At 45.1% G+C, this 21,103-nt stretch overlaps 1 protein-coding gene across 4 annotated transcripts in view; it reads left to right on the top strand.

The window, feature by feature from the left end:
* Positions 1–739: 739 nt before the first annotated feature.
* The window catches only part of CA5B (carbonic anhydrase 5B), a 36,478-nt gene continuing 16,114 nt past the window's right edge, over positions 740–21,103 (top strand). Inside the window, exons 1-3 of one of the 4 annotated variants that reach the window (XM_040997460.1) lie at positions 1,988–2,077; positions 2,323–2,454; positions 14,892–15,077. In XM_040997460.1, coding sequence (XP_040853394.1) covers positions 14,936–15,077 — 142 coding nt within the window. In that variant the 5' untranslated portion in view covers positions 1,988–2,077; positions 2,323–2,454; positions 14,892–14,935. Of the gene's footprint in view, positions 883–1,987; positions 2,078–2,322; positions 2,455–14,546; positions 14,739–14,891; positions 15,078–21,103 lie in introns of those variants that run through there. The other 3 variants (XM_040997478.1, XM_040997469.1, XM_040997488.1) reach the window with 3 other exon arrangements.

Raw genomic sequence — 21,103 nt, forward strand, 5'->3', positions numbered from 1 at the left:
TTGATTGATTCTTGTGTATGGACAATGGAAATCCTGAAATGATAGCTATTTCCTTCTTTCTGTGGTCAGTGACTACCTTGGACTCCAGTTTCTGCCCTGCCTTTGATGAGCATTCTGGGGCCAATGGAATGCATATTGGAACAACAAAATATCACTGACTGCGTTATTTCCCTTTTGTTAGAGTCTTCTTTCCCTAGTACTTCAACTGTTTCTTTCATCTAATGATGTCTGTTATTTTCACAAGATGCTTCAAATTATGTGTGGAATAAGATCAGGTAGAATTACTTGTGTACAACTCACCTCTAATGTGAACCAATTTCTGTGAGTTGATTTTTCAAGTCAAAAATGATTCAGGGTCAGAGTGAGCTTAAGAAAACTGTTGTATTGGGTCGGGTGCGGTAGCCTATTGGCTAAAGTTCTTGCATTGCATACTGGGATCCCGTATGGCCGCTGGTTCTTGTTCTGGCTGCTCTGCATCCCTTCCAGCTCCCTGCTTGTGATCTGGGAAAGCAGTTGAAGACAGCCAAAGCCTTGGGACCCTGCACCCGCGGGGGGACCCGGAAGAGGCTCCTGGCTCCTGGTTTTGGATCAGCTTAGCTCTGGCCATTGCACTCACTTGGGGAGTGAACCAGCAGATGGAAGGTCTTTCTCTGTTTCTCCTCCTCTCTGTAAAGTCTGACTTTCCAATAAATAAATAAAATTAGAAAAAAGAAAGCTTACTAATTTCTCTGTTTCTTGTATGCAATGTGTTGAATATGCTCAACTGCTTCAAACCAGAATCAGAATGGAGGATGGGAAGAGAAAAAGGAACTGATGTGTGATCATAAGAACATTACCTGAGCACGCGAAGAAATAGAAGTAGGGACTCCTACTACTACCAAGGTAAAACTGTATGTTTCTATATACACGGAAAGGATAGATGCTCAATGAAGATTTACTGAGAATTTACTTTGTAGAGAAATGTACCAGTACTATCAAAATGCCTTCCTATGGTTTGCTATCCCAAATATTCCTAGAATTGGGATCAAGAAACCCTGATTGCCAAGTTCTTTTGTATCAGCCTCTTGCCACATCTTCCCCAAGCTCCTCATTTCTTGTGGCATCTAAGCTTCAGAGGGGAGCTTTCTGAGAAGTCTCTCTCTCTCTCTCTCTCTCCCTCCCTCTCTCTCTCTCTCAGGGGTGGAGGTACTGGCAAATGTAATTGGAATGAAGGAGCCCAAGGTTTGACTACAGAGGAATAAACTGGCTATGATGTTGGCTGTTATTCTTGTGCACCCAGAGCTGTAAGTGGGGGTCCAGGAAGGCAGGGCAGTTCAGAGCTCAGGGCTGGGCCGGAGTTGGAATCTCAGGGCGTTGATCTGCACAGCGGGAGGGGCTTGGAACCTAGTACGGGTCATCTTGAGGAGACTTCAGGAAGGGGTGAAGCGGGGAGGGGTGGGTTTCAGGAACCTAAAGGAACACGATTTCCCTGCTCTGGCTTAGAGGATATGGAAACTGGCTAGAAGGCACACAGATTAAGTTTGAGTTCAGAGGATGTGAGAACGGCCTGTTAGGAACTCAAAAATAAATTGGACATGAAAACTAGTGGATAAGAACAGTACCTGCTGTTTGTTGCCCTGTTTGAGTCTTCATCAAGCCATGCAAACTGAGGGAAGTCACTTCCTGGACAAGGCGGTTTGGCCCGCAGCCTAATTTCACCCTGCAAACCTGGCCAGCGGTGGGCCAGGGGGCTGCCACGGAGGCGGGAAGATGGACGGGGTCAGGGAAGAACTTGCAGGCGTGATCCGGCGCTGCAGACAGACCCGGGTGAGTCTCGGGGGCGTGGCTAGCACACGTCGCGGGCCGTGGTCATATGGGGGTGTGGCCACCGCGTAGGGCGCAGGTTCCTGCGGCTTGGTGGGGGCGTGGCCAGAGCCGTTCTTGGGGAAGTACCAGCGAGGATCCGCCTGGAGGGGCGTGGTCTCCAGGGAAAGGGCGTGGCCCAAGCTGTAGGGCGTGGCTTTGGTGGCAGGGTTCTCGTGCCACGGGTCCTAGGGGAGAAAGAGCGTCGACTTTCGTGATCTTGGGAAACTGTCAGGTAAGGACCTGAGACCCGGTGGAGAGAGGGCGTCAGCGGGGGCGGGCCAACTCAGCCCTGACCCCTCCTCAGGACGCCCTGTTGTGCCGCGCCAGGTCCGGGAGCTGGGACAGCTGTTCGTCCCGAGAGCGCTGGCTGGATGTTCTGCAGGAGTTCTTGAAGGGGTGGTGGGTCCTAATGGGCCGGCGCCCCGCCCCAGCACTCTTTCCATTGTGGGACTCACCACTTGATCACACTTTCTTTAGGGTTCTTTGCGTTTGGTGAAAGAAGGGCTGGCCTCAAGAATTTGTGGGGGGCAGGAGGCCGGTTGCTTGAAAGAGATGCTGATCTTATTAACTGCACGAAGTGGAGCGAGCTGTGCAATAGCTGCAAATGTGGTAAGGGCTCTGAGTCAAGAGGCTGCAGTTCCAGTAACTAAAGCGCCATTCTCCGGGACGCACCCCCACCTGCACTGGCTTTCTTGCTTATCCTCGCCCGGACTCCTTGCTGGGGTCTGTGAGCAGATACCCAGCCACCCCCGGGCCAGCGGAGAAGCTTTGCAGCGATGCCCTGGGGAAAAATCTGAGCCCACCCCGCTGGGCACTGCCTTCTGCTTTGTGCCCCGCCCTAGAGCTAGACAACAGGAACCTCCCAAACCCACGCACTTTGGGTGGCTGGCATTCTTTGTGGAGTTTGTTCTTAAATGTTTCTGCCCCGGGGCTGCCGGAGACTTGTTAATGAGTATCAATGTCCTCTCCTCCCGCGTTTTATCACTGGGAAACTTTGCTAAGTGTGCAGTTAATGTGTACAGCTTCGTTTAGATAGAACTCGCTCTCAGCCTCTGAAAATCACATTGTTGTCTGCTTCCCCTTCTTCCTTTACCAAATCATCTGGCCTGGAATGTGAAGAGCAGCTGTCCTGTGTCTCCAGTGAAAGTGTACCAAACTCATCCTCTCCCTGGCCATCCCCCAGAGTGCCCACTGCTCTTGGGTTTGTTGGAAATGGAAAACCTTTCCACTTGTTACAACTTTCCTCCTTTACTCATATACTTTCCAAACAGTAATATGGCCAAAATTCACTGGAAAGCCAAAAGCAACCGGGCCATCGCTCTGTGCACCTGCCACAGCTGCCTGGGCTACCTGCAGCCAGGCAGAGGATTGTCACTGTTCAAGGCTGTGCTGGAGTCAAGAGTGAGGGAATCGTGAGTCAGTGAGCAGGGGTAGTTCAGAAACCTGAACAAAAGGCCAATGCATTTCATCTTGTGGCAGCCTGGCCGCTTTGTCTACCCTACAGACTAATGCTTCCACATGGAATTGGAAACATTTGACCATTTGGGATGTGGATCCTGCTCCCAGGGAAGAAGTGGGTGAGAGGAGGAGGCTGAACTTTGTCAGCCAAGATATGGCAACATAATCTCTAATTTAGATTTCAAGGAATTGCAAAAAGCTTGCTTGCTTTTGAAATCGGGAGGGGGAGAAAGAGGATCAATGTGTTGAGAACCAGAGGATTGTTTTTAATGTAATTATAACCTTTGATCACAGTACTTTCTCGTGATCTTTTTTGTAATAATATAAATGGCTTTAGTAGGCAAAACTACTTGTTTAAAAATACAATGTAAAGTTTTATTTATTTGGAAGGGAAGCAGGGAAAGAGAGATAGACAGGGGGACAGCAAGAGCCACAGCCAGGAATGGGTCAGCCACGGCCAGGACCCCCATCAGCTGCGGCCCCCCAGAGGCTCCTTAGGAAGTGCAGGTAGGACTTGATCCCAAGCACTCTGATAGGAGATGCTAGCAGTGGAGCTCTAAGGGCTTTCAGAGTCTTCCCACATATTTGAAGTCCATGACGTCGCAGATAAGGAGAATGTTAGTAAAATTTATGGATGTGTATAAATAATGTGATTCAAAAGGAATGAAGAACAGCAAATTATCTCCCCGTTGCTCCACAGGCTGTCTTTGTGGACAAAATTAAATACAGATACTCTTTTTTTTTCCATGAAAAAGTTGAGTGAGTCAAGTAAGTTTAAATAATTAACTCTCAATAAATTATTGGTTCTAATTGAACAGGGAGTCGGCCTTAGGCATAAACATAAAACATGTGGGGGACAACGGTGACGATGCCACTTGAGGCTGCTGCATTCCTGTGTCCTGTTGTACCTATGTTCAAGTTCTGCTGCTGCTTCTGATTCCAGCCGGCGACTCGTGTGCGCCCTGGTAGGCAGCAGGCGGCGCTCCAGTCCTTTAGTCTCTGCCATTCACATGGAAGACCCCATGCAGTTGAAGGTTCCTGGTTTCACCCTGGCTCAGACCTCACCATTGCAGGCATCTGGGGCGTGAACCAGTGGACAGAGCTCTCTCTCTTCCCTTCCCCCTCCCTCCTTCTCTCCATCCCTCTCCCTTTCTTTAAAAAAATGAAAATAATTAATATGCTGGTATAAAAATATATTTTTTAAAATACCACCAAGCATTGTGTATTGCTATGGATATTGTAGTCTAGCATGAGCTCATTTGAGTCCCAGTTTCAGATCGCTTCTGACCTTGCACGCTCTCTTTCTTCCTTGATTGCCTTTCATTCTTTCTCAGTCTGCTGGCATTCTTACTTGTCCCTTTTTGTCGGTCTCCCTCAATACACCTGTACTCCTTGCGGGAGAGGTTTTTCCTTCTGTCTCTAACTGCGGTTGAGTACTGCATTGCCAAGTCCCACTTGGGCCTTACTCTCAACTGCCCCATTGGCAAATCCCATGCGACCATCTTTCCCTTCCCTGTTCCTCATGCCAGGTTCTGCCTTCACTGTTGCAGTGACGCCAACATCACTCCAGCCATAAAAATCATAGACATACCTTCTACTCCCCTTTAACTTTTTTTTCAAAAAATCAATATAACTGTCTGTTGAACATAAAGTATCTTGTTCATCTCTCCCATCAGTGCCTGGGTGAGCACTTTGTTATATCAAGCTGAATTACTGGAATTGCATTCCACACTCTGCATGTCCAGTAGTCTGAGACACCAATTTCTGTTCTACTACTGTTTTCCTTACCTCATCATAGCCGCTCTGTCCTTCCAGTTGTTAAGGTCAAGAATCTTCCACTGATGTTTAACTCTTTTCGTTTACATTTTACATGATGTATACAAAACCCAACTGTTTCTACCACCTCTACTGTGACACCCCCAGTATAGATCTTTGGAATGTTCTAAATAGTCTTCCCCATCCCTGTCTTCCACCCCAAGACAATTTTTAATAAGAGCAGACAGAATAATTTTTAAAAAGTGTAAATCAGATTGTTGATTTTTTGTAAAAAAAAAAAATCTCTATATATCCCCATTTCACTTGGAGCAGTGGTTCTTAACCTGGGGCAACCAGAGGACTGTGGCAATGTCTGAAAATATTTTTTGTTTTCACACCTCTCATACCAGATACTGCAGGCATCTGTTAGTGCTGGCCAGTTGAGGTGCTGCCAAGAGCCTACAATGCACAGGACAGCCCCTACAACCAAGAGTGGTGTGATCAAAAATGTCTACAGTGTCAAATCTGAGAAACTGTAACTTCTAGAAGCCTTGTAATGGCTTGCAAGTCTGATTCATCTGGGGCCCATTATCTCTGAACCTCACTTCCTCCTGCCTTCCTTCTGGTTTGCTACATCTCTGCCATTTTGACCTCTTCCCATTGAATGTGCTAAATATTCTCCTGCTTCAAGGTCTTTGCACAGCCAGTCCTTCCCGCTTAGATACCCAAGTAACCAACTCTCCACCTCCTTAAGTCGTTTCATTAACAGAAATGAGTAAACCAGGTTTGTGTTTTCACACTAGAATAAATTCAGGCGTGAGACAGAGAGGAGTGGTAACCAAGGTAGCTAGGTTTAATGGGCTGGGACATCCAACGGCATGGATGGGCAGCTCTTTAGACAGAATCTGAGTGCCCACTCATTCAGCCAGGGGAAAGCACGGTGATATGGTTTAGTGGAGAGAATGCGCCTGCAGGCCAGGTGGGCAGCTCGGGAGGGAGTTGGGAGTTGAGCAGGCAGCCTATACTCACACTGAGGCTTTTAGGGAATGGAGCCAGTTCTTCTGCTGTTTCTCCCCTCCCCCCCCACCTTCTCCTGGGCAGAGGGTTTGCTGAGTGTGAATGACTTACTCAGTGTGAATCAGGTCAAATGCCTCCCAAGGTTTCAGCACTCAGTGCCCTCAGACTGGGCAGCCCACGGGGCTCCAGGCAGAAGAACTTCCCCAGTTTTATTGCCCAGTGTTCCCAGGCTGGGTAACCAGTTTGGTACAGAACTGAGAAGATTCTAGGGAGCTTTCCTTGGAGGAAAGGCTGAGACCACCTGCAAAGCTAACAGGATCTGGGCAGGATTCTGCATCCCGGGGCTCTGCTTCCCGTCAGAGCCTCTGTTGATGCTTGCACATGCGCAGGCTGCTTGTCAACTTCCTACCTAACACTCCAAACAGTGCTTCAGTTTCCACTTCTCAGCGAGGCCTCTCCTGAACAGTTTGTTTTGAAATGGAAAGCCCATCCTCAGTGGGACACAAACTGCTCTTTCCCTGTATCATAATGTAGTCTGTGTGGCCCTAGTCACTTGCTTGTTACATTTACTGATTATTTCACATATCCTCCTGCTGGAATGGAAGCCCCACCAGGATAGGCTCTGTGCTTGATTTCCCCAATGAGCGTGGAAACTGAGTAAAAGCACTGGCTGAATGCTGGTTAAGGGGACTATCCCTTGCTTGACTCTCCTGGTTCCGCTCTTCGCCTGCCCCCAGCCATCCTGTGGTGCTTCTCCCCTGCCCTCTGCATGTGGGACAGTATCTTAGAGCCTTTCATTTTTTTGGAAACTCCCATTCCCCACATTAATCACACCTTCCCATCTAGCCCCACTTTGCACCACATCATCTGCTTGGCCAGTGTCTTGATGAATACGAATAGCACATTTGGAAGGATGGCAAATGGTTTTGACTCTGTTTCAAAAATATTTTTGGTCTTTGTTTTGTCTAAAAGACACAAAAAGAAGTCTCAAGAGCCAGGGTTGCCTGTAGTGAGATCTGCAGTCATCTGGGGGACAAGCAGAAGTTGACAGTTGTGGACCGCTGCAGGCAGTCCTCTCCGCCTGGCGGGCTTTGTAGAGGGCTATTGTATTGTGACCCAAAGTGGCAGGGCATGGTGACAGCAGGCCCTCTGGAACTTGGAGTTGTGCAGGTGTCTCAGGTGGCTCACCTGTGAGTCCAGCCCTGCCATGCCAGCTCAGCCTCACTGGTGCTTTCCCTCATGGCTACCTATGGAGTAAGGCCAAGTGTCACCCAGCCTTCTCTGGGTGCCATGCTAACACCTTCTTACAGCGTCTTGCACAGGATCCTGTGCCTTGGCCTTTTATCTGTTTATACAATTCTTGTGGCTAGCCAGCACGCTGGAGGCCTTGTGTTATCACAAACTTCCTTTGAAGGTAGAGATAGCGCGTCCTTTGGGGGCGTGTACATCCAGCTGGCATTATCATCCCTCATATTACTAAATCTCTTTCCAGCTGGAGTGTAAGCAAACTTAGGACTCCTTTAACACTTGCTTGCAGCTACTCCTGTGACACTGGGATAATCTAAAGCTCTGCTTATTTCAATCACAGCTGAGCCCTCTGACTATGGGACCAAAATACCTCCTCCCACTGTGGAAGTTCTCATTACCCCTGAAATTTGCCCTGTCCATTCCTCTGCCTTGGCAGTTCCTGTTGAAATTGTCCCTTTCCTATGACACATGCTTCAGATGCCACCCCCTCCTGAAAGTGAAGAGCCCCCTGCCCCTGTATTCTTGCTGCAGGACACCAAGACTGTCATCCCCTCCCAGCTGGGATTAAGAAATATCTGTTTACTTTTGCTCAGTAAAATGAGTTGGCTACCAAAGAATACATATTTTAAGATTTCATTTAGGTGAAATATTGGAATATGCAAATATATAGAGACATACAGAGGAATAGAGGTCACCAGGGCTGGGGAGGGGCAGGAACTTGTGTATTTCGGTGATGACAAAAGACGTTCGGGTATATAGGATGGTCATGATTATACAATATTGTGAGTATTTTTAATACCATTGATTTTACACACTTAAAATTAGTTAAAATGATAAATACAATGTTTATCTTACCACATATTTTACAAAGCAAAGTATCTGTTTAAATAGCTTTGCCTCATAAATTTGCAAGCTGTAGAAAAGAGAATGACTTTAATTTTCATATTGGTGCACTATTGCTTTTGTTTAAGGAGTGGAGTGCATTAGAAAGAGAATACTGCCGTTTTTAAGATTTATCTATTTATTATTTGAAAGGCAGATTTACAGAGAGATAAGGAGGAAAAGAGAGAGAGAGAATCTTCCATTCACTAGTCCACTCCACAAATGGCTACAAAGGCTGGAGTTGAGGTGATCTCAAGCCAGGAACTCAGAGCTTCCTCCAGGTCTCCCACACAGATGCAAGGAGCCATTCTCCACTGCATTCCCAGGGTGTGAGCAGAGAGCTGGATGGGAAGTGGAGTAGCTGGGAGTAGAACCAGCACCCATATGGGATGCTGCAGCTAGAGGTTTAGCCTGTGATGGAAATAACATGAAAGAAGTGTTGATACCCGAAGGAGGTTCCTGGATCCTGGCTTCGGTCGTTGCGCTCACTTGGGGAGTGAACCATCGGGCGGAAGATCCTCCTCTCTGTATATCTGATTTTGTAATAAAAATAAGTAAATCTTTAAAAAAAAGAAATCATGAGTCAAACTTTTGCATATCTTTACAAATATATATGTCTTTCATTTGCTTGAAAGATTGTGATATAGGGAAGGAAGGAGGGGAGGAGGAAAATGGAGAGAGAAAGAGAGATATTCCATCCTTTAGTCACTGCCAAAATGGCCACAACTGTCTGGAGGTGGGCCAGGCCAAAGCCAGGAGCCAGCAGCTTCTTTTGGGTCTCCCACATGGGTTCAGGAACATAAAGGCTAGAGCCATCTTCTGCTGCTTTCCCAAGCCATTAGCAGAGAGCCAGATTGGAAGTGGAGCAACCGGAGCTTGAACAGGCACCCACCTGAGATGTCAGCTCTCATTTGCCAGGTGTGTAGGTCCTTTGCATATGTGAAATAAGGCACATTGTGGCACATGTGCCTCCTTCATGGGACAACTCCATTGGGATTCATGGACTTCCTACCAGTCTCCTTGCAGGTGATGGCTATGCAGCTTTGCCTTGCCAAGAGGCCAAGTGTATACCAGCAACCTGATGTTCACGGTAAGTACAGAACATCAGGTCCAAAGGCTTGCACAGTGCTGCTCTAGGCAGCCGGCTTGCTGGTAGCCAGAATTCTGCAGGGAGCCCTCAACGGAGGGTAGTGACAGGAAGCAGCTCTGCTTCCTGCTTCCATATACACACTGCTTGCCAGGTGTGATTATTCCTCACTTTACTTGGATGGAGCCTGGTCTCCTCTGGCTCTGATGGAGCAAGGTCAAGGACAGCAGCACAGGGAAGAGCCAGTTCATAGGAAGCATGTGCATGAAGAGCAGAGGAGAAAAACCACAGTTTGCTTCCTTGCTCTGCATCTCTGGGGACCATGATTCTTTTTTGTGACTCATACTGTTTACTGGAAAGTGGCTTTGAAGAAATAAAGATCACATGTGCAAGTCAAAGATGTTTTTACTGCCCCTTCAGTTGCTCTTTTTGAGCCTTTGTTTCCTCATCCTCCCCATACCCATTTAAGGCCCCAGTGCTGAAAGTTCTCCTTTGGAGAGTAGAAGGCAGAATCTGGGGGAGGACTGGGACTGTGTTGTGACCTGTGCCCTTTTACTTTTTAAACATATTTTTCTTTTTGGTTTAAACATGTATTTATTTATTTATTTATTTATTTATTTATTGGAAAGGCAGATTTACAAAGAAAAGGACAGAGAAAAAGATCTTCCATCTGCTGGTTCACTCCCCAAATAGCTGCAATGGCCGCAGCTGAGCTTATTTGATTCCAGGAGCCAGGAGGCAGGAGCTTCTCCCAGGTCTCCCATGCGGGTGCAGGGTCCCAAACCGTCTGTGACTGCTTTCCCAGGCCACAAGCTGGATGGGAAATGGAGCAGCCTGGACACGAATTGCACCCATACAGGATCCCAGTGCCAACGGTATAAGCTTAGCCTACTATACCAGTGCTAGTTCCATGCCATTTCTCTCTCTCTCTCTTTCCTTAACATAAACATTGATGAAGTAAAATTCATGACTTGAAATTAATCCTTTTAGTGTACTATTCAGTGGCATATATTGTGCAACTTCCAATGCTATTTAGCTCCAAAGCATTTTTGTCACTCCAAACAGAAACCCCACACCCACTAAGCCACTCTCACTTCCACTGCCCTTCAGCCTCTAGTAGCCACCCAGCTACTTTTTGCCCTGTTGATTTCCCTATTCTGAGAATTTAATATATTTTATTTTTTCCCAAAATAGCACATTTTACTTTACAACCAATGACCCCCCTGCCAAAATTTGTCAGTTGTGACCTGTAAGGTGGCTTTTAATTGCTTTCTGATAGTCACTCATGCTGAGCAAGATTTTTTGATCTTCAAAGCACTCAGACTCAATAAGAAAATCTTCACTGCACTTGAGTTCACAAGTCCAAACGTCTTCCATTTAACTTAGCATTTCATCATCGATTTCCTTTGACATAAAAGGGGAGACAACGGTGTTTCTTTTAATTAATATATGTTTGTTAACAATTTTAATAAAACTGTAGAAACTACATGTTTATGGGATACCACACGATGTTTTGATATACTTATACATTTTAATGTCCCATCTAGGTAAACATATAAATCTCCTTACCATTTTTTTAAAAGCAGATTTTGTTTTTACTGCATTAAAGATTTTCTTCATTATTTTTCACGATGGATTTTTTTAGGCTCAGGAATTTCCCTTTCTACCCTCTCCCACTTCCTGTCCCTCGTTGTTTTTGTAACAACAGTTTAGTCCCTCAGCGACAATCACAAGCCCATCATTCTGCTACTTAAGTGTGTGCTGACATTGTAGGTGTAAAGAATGATATCAAGTCCAGAATTCTCGTGTCAAGATATATTTAACAGTTTCATTGGGAATCCATCTTTTATTCAGAAGTAGAGATGCATGCTGCATTGTGTTTCCACTTCATGGGATGCTCCCCTTCATTATACAGATCCTCTAGCTATATATTGTATATACGTGCTTACCTATGTAACCATTGAGCTTGTATCTTGCAGGAAGGTTGCTTTATATCAGACAGAACATATGATATTTGTCCTTTTGGGATTGGCTTATTTCACTGAGCAATTTTGTTGCAATGGTAAAATTTCTTTCTTTCTTTCTTTCTTTTTTTTTTTTTTTTTTAGTGGCTGAGTAGTATTCCATGGAGTAGATGTACTATAATTTCTTTAACCACTCCCCTTTGGATGGGCATCTGGGTTATTTCCATGTCTTTGCTATTGTGGATTGTGCTGCTGTAAATATAGGATTACAGATCCCTTTATCATATGCAGATTTCATTTCCTTTGGATATATTCCCAGAAGTGGGGTAGATTTATTTATTTAAAAGTCACAGTTACAGAGGGCGTGACAGAGAGAGAATCTTCTTCCCACTGGTCATTACCCAGATGGCCACAATGGCTGGGCAGGATGAAGCTTTCTCTGGGTCTTCATGTGTAGCAGACGACCAAGCACTTGGGATATCCTGTGCTACTTTTCCTGGGTCAGAAGCAGGGAGCTGGACTAGAACTGCAGTAGCTGGCACACAAACCAGTGCCCATATGGAATACTGGCTTGTAGGTGGTTGTAGGTAGGCTAGCCCTTTACTACAACTTTTTTTATGCAACAAAAACAGATGGTAGCATGTTCTTTTTCTTGTTTAGTCAGTAGTGGTCTTGAGACCCGAGATTCATACATGATTTTTTACATGGCTTCTTACGCTTAGCACCACATTTTCATGGTTCCTATGTGCTATGACATATACTAGGACTTCATTTTTTTCTATGATCTGGGTAATCTTTGCATCCTAGGATTCAACACAGTACCAAGGAAAAAACAAAAGTGTTGAAATGAGCATGCTTCCTGGCCAAATTCCTTCCCTGTGAGACTAGATTAAGTTCATTGTCAAGCAGGTTCCTCTCGGACCAGGCAGCCGTGGGGGTTTTTCAGATGCTATCAGGTAGCATGTGAGCCTTTCCTCTTAAAGGGCAGCTATTAAAAGTGCTTTAAATTTCTATTTTGTAAATTCTATATTTGTAAATTTCTATTTTTCTTTCTATTGTTGATTTTGTATCATGACTTTTCATTTAAGGGGATGTACAGTAGCTGTGAAATGGAGACTAACGTCCAGATGTGAGGATGCAGTATAGTATGCACTTCTACTTCCAGACAAAGATGGACTTACAATGAAACTGTTTACTATATCTTGACAATAGGATTCTGGACTCTCTGCCATTGTCCATGCCCACAGTGATGGACATATGACTGTGTATGAAGAACTAAATGTTAGTTGTGGAGAGCTCTCTGACCCGCAGAGAAAAACTCTCACACACACCCTGGTGCTTCTTTATTATCCTCCATTTCCTCCCTCCCTGTTCTACACAAACTTCACAATATATACACTTCACCATCCAATCAACATTAAGGTCAATACAGCACGCGTAAAGCACACCAATCATAACGCAGAGTACTAACCCTGCACGCGGTGAGCATACACCAGGGGCCAATCTGGATAAAGTTCCGGATTTTGCTAGGCCTCTTCCTCATGACCCTGGCATACAGCCGAGGCATCATCTTAGGCCTGAGCAGCCAAGCTCCCAACATTAGTAATGATATAAAGGAACTAGGTGGGGGTGGAGGGAATTGGGGAGGGGATAAGGGAATATGGAACTGTATCATAAAATGATAGCAATAATAATATGTAAAAAAAAGAAAAGAAAACATGTATTATAAACAGAATATGCATGGACATCAAAATGAAGCAAAATAAATTCACCTTTTAACTTCATTTCCCATGAATCCTTTGAAAATATATAATTAAAACCAAAAAAAGGTGCTTTAAATGTACAAAATTTGCTACAAATGTGTGATGGTGGCATACAGGAAAATAAAAAGACTAATACTAGTCCACATCATGCTGGCAGCCACATCACAGGTCCTGGTTCTTGAAATGGACATCAACATCCTCTCTATCACCAAGGAAGTCACTTGGGTCATTTTAAGTAGTGTGCCAGGTCCACTCACTCTGTACCAGGTGCCGTGTCCCTAGGACATAGCTGTGACTGCAACAGACACAGTCCTTTCCAATATGGGACTGAGATGTTATCAGGGGTGGAGTCATATAAGTCCACTTCCAGTCAAGTCTGCAGCTTCTTCATCAAGTTTATCACCTGAGAGAAAGCCCATGCACATGCCCAGGAAGAGGATGTTGGCCTAAGCTGGTGAGCTCATGGGCCGAGAGGCTCTGAGCAACCACACTGGAGGGAGCCCCCAAGAGGTAGGTCAGAATGAGCCTGGCCCTGGGGGAGGAAGGCTGGCCTCAGCACAGGCTGCAGGCAGTGATGTGAGTTGGAAGATTGAAAGCCCACGTGGCTGGGACACAGGCAGGTGCACACATGGACAGGAGATTGTGAAGTGAAATCAATAGGGTGAGGACACCTGGCCCTGCAGCTGCACAGTATCCCAAACAGCTGTCTAAACGCATCTCAAGTAGTCACACTCAATGTTTCAAAGTCTACAGTGGAACAAATTTGTAATCAAGAAAAAAATATTTTATTTCTGTTTTTAATTTCAAAACTTGTCAGTTGGTACCAAAATAGGAGTTGTCAAGAAAAGTGGATCAAGCCTCATTAGATTGGGGTCAAAATATGTGTTCAACGTTGGTATGCCCATGCTTTTGGAACACCAGCAGCGGATACATTGGAAAGGCGTGCCTTCTGAGACGCCCTATGAGCAGTAGAGAGGGAAAGTTCAGAAGTAATTGTGTTCATTTTGCCCATCTTTGAGGGCCATCAGGTTACAGCTGAGTCACGGATTGTATTTTAACTCAGATTTCAAAACTGCCCATGGCTATTTTGGCGGAATGTAGCTCGGATTTTTCTTAGCAGTCCAAATGTGGGTGATTGTTTTTGTTCAGGCTACCTGGGATGAGCTTTCATGTTTGCATCCTTTCTACCTGCAGAAGCCCAGCTGGGACAGATGCTTGGCGTAGCAGCTGAGATGCTACGTGGGGCGTGTATACCCCACATCCAGGTGCAGAGGCTCAAGTCCTAAGTCTACTCTCAATTCCAGCTCCCTGTTGCTGCTCATCCTGGGACACGTAGTGGCTGATGATGTTGCAAGTAGCTGGGCCACTGCCACACGTATGAGACACCTGAATTGAATTCCAGCCCCATCTCTGGCTGTTGTGGGGATTTGAGGAATGAATCAACAGATGAAAGATCTCTGTTTCTCCATTCTCTCTACCTTTCAACTATATTTGTAAATATATAAATATATATGTACATATATATATTTATAAACAACCATGTTGGATGTTGCAATTGCAAGGAGTACATTTCCTTTTTAATTTTGTTCTGTACACAGTCTTTTCATCCATGTGAGTCATGAGAATCTTTTCTCTGGACCGCTAATATTTGACAACCCCAGGGGAATTGCTACGCGCATGAGTCAGTTGTCCTGACCCTGCCTTCTGCTGAAAAGCCCTGTGAGTTTGAACAAGAGTGAATAAACTGATGACTTGCCTGCCCTTCCCCCACCTTAGGGTGTGTCCTCCCCTCTGAACATTGTCCTTCTTGGGAGTTGCAATCTGTGGTGTTTACACTTTTTCTCTTCTGCCCTCTTCCCTCTATGTTATTAGGTTTCTGCAAATTATTTGGGACCGATTGACGTTTCAAGCTAAAGATGATGGTACTGAGTAGCCTGCGGGTCATTCTCCAAGCGACTCCATGCAAACTGTTGCGGAGAAGGTTCCAGATAGCCGAGTCACTGCTGGTGAGGCCATGCAGCCTTTACACATGCACATACAAGTCCCGGAACCGAACCTGTGAGTACTCCTCTTTCTTAAAGAGCCATAAAGGCATGCTGGTTTCATCATAATCATGGGGATTAAGCATCGGCGGTTATGATATCATTGCCATTGCAGTGTGCAATTCTAGACCTCAAGAACTGTGAGAATAACTATTTCTCCTTTGATCTATCAAAGTAAAGTGTTGAAAGTTCTTACTTGGCCAATTTGAGCATGTTAACATAATATCCTATAGAAACTGGGCAAGGAGGCTGGCCCAAGTCCACATGTTTTGGAATCTGTTATTTACTGTTTCACGTTAGCAAATGCTTTTTTATTCAGTTTAATTCTACTCACTACAAACTCCTTCTGTGTACCATAAGTTTCTGAAAGTTACATATTAATGCCTGCAAACAGTTCACTAACTTCACATTCCAGAATATTCCATCCCGAGTTAGGAGGCACAGAGTTCATTCTAGCTGAGCAGCTTGCAAGTGTGTACTGTGCTGAAAATACCAAGTAAGGCACACACGGCTGTCCCTCAGACCTCCTGCATTTGGTTCCCCTCCTGGGAAGAAAATGCACTGTCCGCCTCTGCACGGGGCAGGCGTCCTCCTCCACTGCTCACTCACCTTGGCAGTGGCTCATTGATTGTGCTCTTAGGGACTAGCCTGTAAGCTGCTAATGGCATCAATTGCCTCTACACAGTAAGATGCCAGTAGCGCCCCCCCCCCACACACACACTTGTAATAATCAAAAGTCTCTATAAACATTGCCAAACAAGCTTGAGGCACAAAATTGGCCCCTAGTTAAGAAGCATTATAATGGGGCCCGGCACAGTAGCCTAGCAGCTAAAGTCCTCGCCTTGCACACATCAGGATCACATATGGGCATTGGTTCTAATCCTGGTGGCCTGCTTCACATTCAGCTCCCTGCTTGTGGCCCAGGAAGGCAGTGTAGGATGGCCCAAGGACTTGGGATCCTTGCATTCATGTGGGAGACCTGGAAGAGGCTTCTGGTTCAGGGCTCCTGGCTTCAGATCAGCTCAGTTCTGGCAGTTGTGGTCACTTGGGGAGTGAATCAATGGATAGAAGATCTTCCTCTCTGTCTCTCCTCCTCTCTGTATATCTGACCCTCCAACAAAAAGAAGCAAATAAATCTTTTTTTAAAAGAAGAAGAAGCATTATGATGGACTCAGTCTGTTGGCTCAGTGCCTAAATCCTTGCCTTGCAAGCCCTGGGATCCCATATGTGCACCGGCTTATGTCCTGGCTGCTTCATTTCACATCCAGCTCCCTGCTTGTGGCCTGGGAAAGCAGTTAAGCATGGCCCAGAGCCTTGGGACCTGCATTCATGTGGGAGACCTGGAACAAGCTCCTGGCTCCTAGCTACAGATCAGCTCAGTTTCAGCCATTGCAACCAATTAGGGAGTGATTCAATAGATGGAAGATCTTTGTCTCTGTCTCTCCTTCTCTCTGTAAATCTGCCTTCCCAACAAAAATAAATAAATCTCTTTTTTTAAAGATGCATTACAATGATGCAGAAAGATAGTGAGTTTGAGATTATAGAGAGATGAAGTGGTTAAGTATATTATTAAAGCAGATTTTTTTCATGTTTTCCATTATTGAAAAACAATTTCCTGAGTTTTCAAAAGGTAGCTCAAAATGCGTCCTTACTGACTTTTATTCTCTTTGATCACCATATGTATAAAATGAAAAGCATGGATAAGAATGCAAGGTTTGTGAATTACTAATGTTTATCTAGCTAAATCCAAATCTTGAGACAACTTCATAAAGAAATATTTTTCTAAGTTTGGTTAGCTTCTTTTAACCTTGACTGTGTTTTCATTATTCATATAAACTGGCCAGAGTCATAATAAATTTCTAGTTGCTGGGTGTGGCTTCCTGTTGGCATGGCCACACCCTACCCACACTGGCTCATTCTAAACAGTGGCATTTTGTGGTCTAAGGCTGCAAATGGAACAGATTAGTCATATTTGTCTAGTTGGTAAAGTTTCGCTATTTAAAAAATTTTAACAGCAAGATGAACCCAAATGTCTCAATGCCTGTATTAAGTTTTTAAGATAGTTTACTCCTTTTAGAGCTGACAGAATCCAAACAATGGTGGTTTTGTGTGGGGTGGCAGCTTCACTTAATTTCCCACATCAAAAACAGGATTTTGTTTGTAGATTACTGGGGAAACCAGGGTACAGTCCCGCTTTGATTTTGCTTTTGGCATATCACATTGTCTTGACTTATTTTTACCCAGGAGATCTTAGAGTCCTTGCCGCCCAGGGCCACTGAGCATGCTTATAATCTGGAGCTGCGTGCGAACATCTGTAAGACAGAGCTCACTGTTACTAATGTACATGTGTGCGCAGCAATGACCCGAGTTTGTTAAAGGTTAGAAACTCAGTCATGCCAGCCATTTCAGGTGCTGTGGCCACCACTAGCACCACCACCATCATTCTCACCTTCATTGGCTCAAAGCCTGATGCTGAAATATGGTCATTTAAGATGAAATGAAGCAAAAGGAGGAGTCAGTGAAATCAGATATTGCAGCAAATTGATAAAGCAACATTTCTAGACAATCTTGTACTCTGGGCTTGTGTCTCTGCTTTTCCATCTCCCTCAGGTGGGATTCACTGGCTGCTCACTGTTTTCTCACAGCGTACTCAGGAACTCTGGACTGGTTTAATCTGGGGGACTAGTAGACCATGTACCACTCCATCAGGACAGAAATAAAATCAGTTTCACTCAGGGTATCATCTAATGTAATTTAGCCTGTTCGTCACTTAAAAGAATTTAGGCATGAGGTCATAGCTCTAGGAAAATAAATTTAATAATTTAATGCTTCTTGACTTAATGAAATATCAAAGAATATCATCTAGAATACAAAATACAAGACTGATTATTATTCCAAGATTCTTAATGTTCATGATATCCTATATTGAAAAGGAAAAGAAACATTTTAGCATAACTTGGACTAGAAAGGCACTGTACCAAATGTAGCCACTAGTCCCATGTCAGTGTGTACATGTATGGTAAATTTCTTTAAACAATGTCCAATCACATTTACCTAGCACTTACCACATAGGACATTTCCATCATCAGACAGAGTTCTGTTTGACATCACTGATCTGTATTATGAGTGAAATTGGTAGAAAGCACCTCTATTATTTCTCTAGTTGATATAATAAGCCTACAGAGTAATAATATTAAAAACTTGTTTTGTGGTGTTTTCACGAATCACTCTGATAAGCCTTAAGATCTTAGGGGCTCAAGATGCCCCACATTTTTTTAGTAACTTTCAAACAGGCTCAATAAACAATGAGTCCATAGAGAACCATGCGGGATGCCCAGTGGCCCAGGGTTATCTTCAGCTGCCCAGCGCTGAGCCAGAGCCTGGGCCTGATCAGGAATGTGGCGTTTAATCTGCTGTGCTGGGAGCTGCTAACCAACTCCCCAGTCAGCAAAGTGTTTTTCTGGCCCTGATACTTGCACAAGGCAATTTGTGATTCTGTGACATCTTTACCCAGGTCCTGTGGAGGATCCTGTGTGTGGTGACACTGCAAAAAGGCCTTCAATTATGTGAGGAAATAGCACGTCGCAAGAAAAAGGACAGTGCATGGCAAGGCACAGAATAAAAAGCAAATAAAGCTATAGGGCAATGCTATCCAGTAGATAACATAGCTACACATATCAGCCATGTAATTAATTCTGTATTTTCTTTTAAAAAATATTTTTTTGAAAGGTAGATTTGTAGAGAGAAGGAGAGACAGAGAGAAAGATCCATCCACAGACTCACTGCCCAAGTGGCCCCAATGGCCAGAGCTGAACTTTTCCGATTCCAGGAGCCAGGAGCTTGCTCCATGTTTCCCACATAGGTGCAGGATCACAAGGCTTTGGGCCATCATCAGCTGCTTTCCAGGTCACAAGCAGGGAGCTGGGTGTGAAATGAAGCACATGGGACACAAACCAGCACCCATATGGGATACCTGTGCTTGCAAGGCGAGTATTCAACCACTGAACCATCAAACGGGACCCATATTCTGTATTTTCTAATGACCATACTTTTAGAAGTAAAATTGGGCCTGGCACAGTAGCCTAGTGGCTAAAGTCCTCACCTTGCATGTGCTGGGATCCCATGTGGGTGCAGGTTCATATCTTTCCTGCTCCTCTTCCCATCCAGCTCCCTGCTTGTGGCCTGGGAGAGCAGCAGAGGATGGCCCAAACTCTTGGGACCCTGCACCCACGTGGGAGACCTGGAAGAAGCTCCAGGCTCCTGGCTTCAGATTGGTTCATCTCTGGTCGTTGTGATCACTTGGGGAGTGAACCAGTGGATTGAAGCTCTTTCTGTCTCTCCTCTCTGTAAATCTGCCTTCTCAATAAAGGTACAAAAATCTTTTAAAAAAGAAGTACAAATAAGCAGGCATAATTAATCTTATTAATATGTCTTATTTATCCAAATTCATCTAAAATATCGATGTGGGTGGGGTATTTTTTTTTTAATTCTACACTCTTATGCACAGATAAGAATACGTAAATCTTTTCAAAAGATGAGCAAGCAGGCATAAAACCCCACCTCCACTTGAGGGCATAGGTTGCCCCACACAGAGAAAAGTACCCAGTGTGAGTGGGCAGTAGGCCAGAGGATTGGCAGCACAGGCCATGACTTTACCTGATACGTCACAGCATCAGCCCCTGGAAATGAATGTCACATTCCTTATGTTGTACCATGCCTACAGAGTCGCTCGGTCCTACACGGATAGCACATCCAGCTTAGACAGGCCACACAGGGCGAGTGTCTGCCGTTCGGAAAGCTCAGATCTAGAGAGAATGACTGCAGAGGACTGCGAGCGGATGAAGGGATGCTTATACAGGGAGGAGTGTCAGGGAAGCGGCTTGAACAAGCTCTGAACGCCTGGAAGAATGAAAAAAAATGGCAGGTATGATGAGGAACCTAGGTTGCATCTGGAATCAAGCAGCCAATGGGAGTGAGCTAAGGGTAGGGAGGCTGGTTTGGCTTGCTTTCTTTGAGCAGCTAACTTCAGCCCTGGCGGCCACAGAAAAGGTGCAGCACACACATCCTTTGGGCAGATAAAGCAAATACATATTGCATAAGGAATGGCTGAGTGTTGAATGAAGTGAGAAGGCTTACAGTAGGATTGTGGGAAAAGAAACATCAGAGAGATTGGAGAAAATATCAATATGAAGATAAGCCTTGAACTAGAAGACACTTGTAGTGACGGTGAGGAGGATGAAGGGTATTTCAGCACAGTACGAGTGGAGGTACGTCTGTATAGGTGGGTAGTTGTGAGAACAGCATGACAGGTGCGGTATCATGATAAGGCAATAACAAGCCAAAGAGAGATGCATGACCAGAAAAGTAGCATGGGAAGCCAACATTTGGGAAGAAGGGAGTAAAACGGGACCAGCTAAGCGAGATGGGTTTAAAGAGGAAGAGTTAGGCACTTGGATGCAGAAGTTACAACTTGCTGGACAGACAGGTGAAATGTGAAGGTAGGTAAGCTAGAGAAACTGCCAAGTGACAGAATACTTAGAGAAGAGAACATAAGAGGAGAAGAAGCCGCCCAAGGCTTTCTGTGAACTCTGGGATCACATTGCCTCGACTAGGTTGTTAGTCATGGGCAAGGCAAGGATGAGTTAAATTTAATAGGTTGATAAGAAGTAGAAATGTGGGCCCAGCATGGTAGCCTAGTGGCTAAAGCTCTCAACTTGCATGCGCTAGGATCCCATATGGGCACCAATTTGTATCCTGGCTGCTCCACTTCCCATCCAGCTCCTGCTTGTGGCCTGGGAGAGCAGTCAAGGACGGTCCAAAGCCTTGGGACCCTGCACCAGTGTGGGAGACTCGGAACAAGCTCCTGGCTCCTGGCTTCAGATTGGTTCAGCTCTGGCCGTTGTAGCCACTTGGAGAGTGAATCAGCAGAGGGAAGATCTTCCTCTCTGCCTCTCCTCCTCTTTGTATAGCTGTGTTTCCAATAAAATAATTAAATCTTATAAAAAGAAGTAGTAATGTGATCAGTAGAGTTATAGGAAATGC

The sequence above is a fragment of the Ochotona curzoniae genome, unplaced genomic scaffold (assembly GCF_017591425.1).
Source record: "Ochotona curzoniae isolate NIBS_2020 unplaced genomic scaffold, NIBS_Ocur_1.0 contig_1274, whole genome shotgun sequence".
NCBI classification, from domain to species: domain Eukaryota; kingdom Metazoa; phylum Chordata; class Mammalia; order Lagomorpha; family Ochotonidae; genus Ochotona; species Ochotona curzoniae.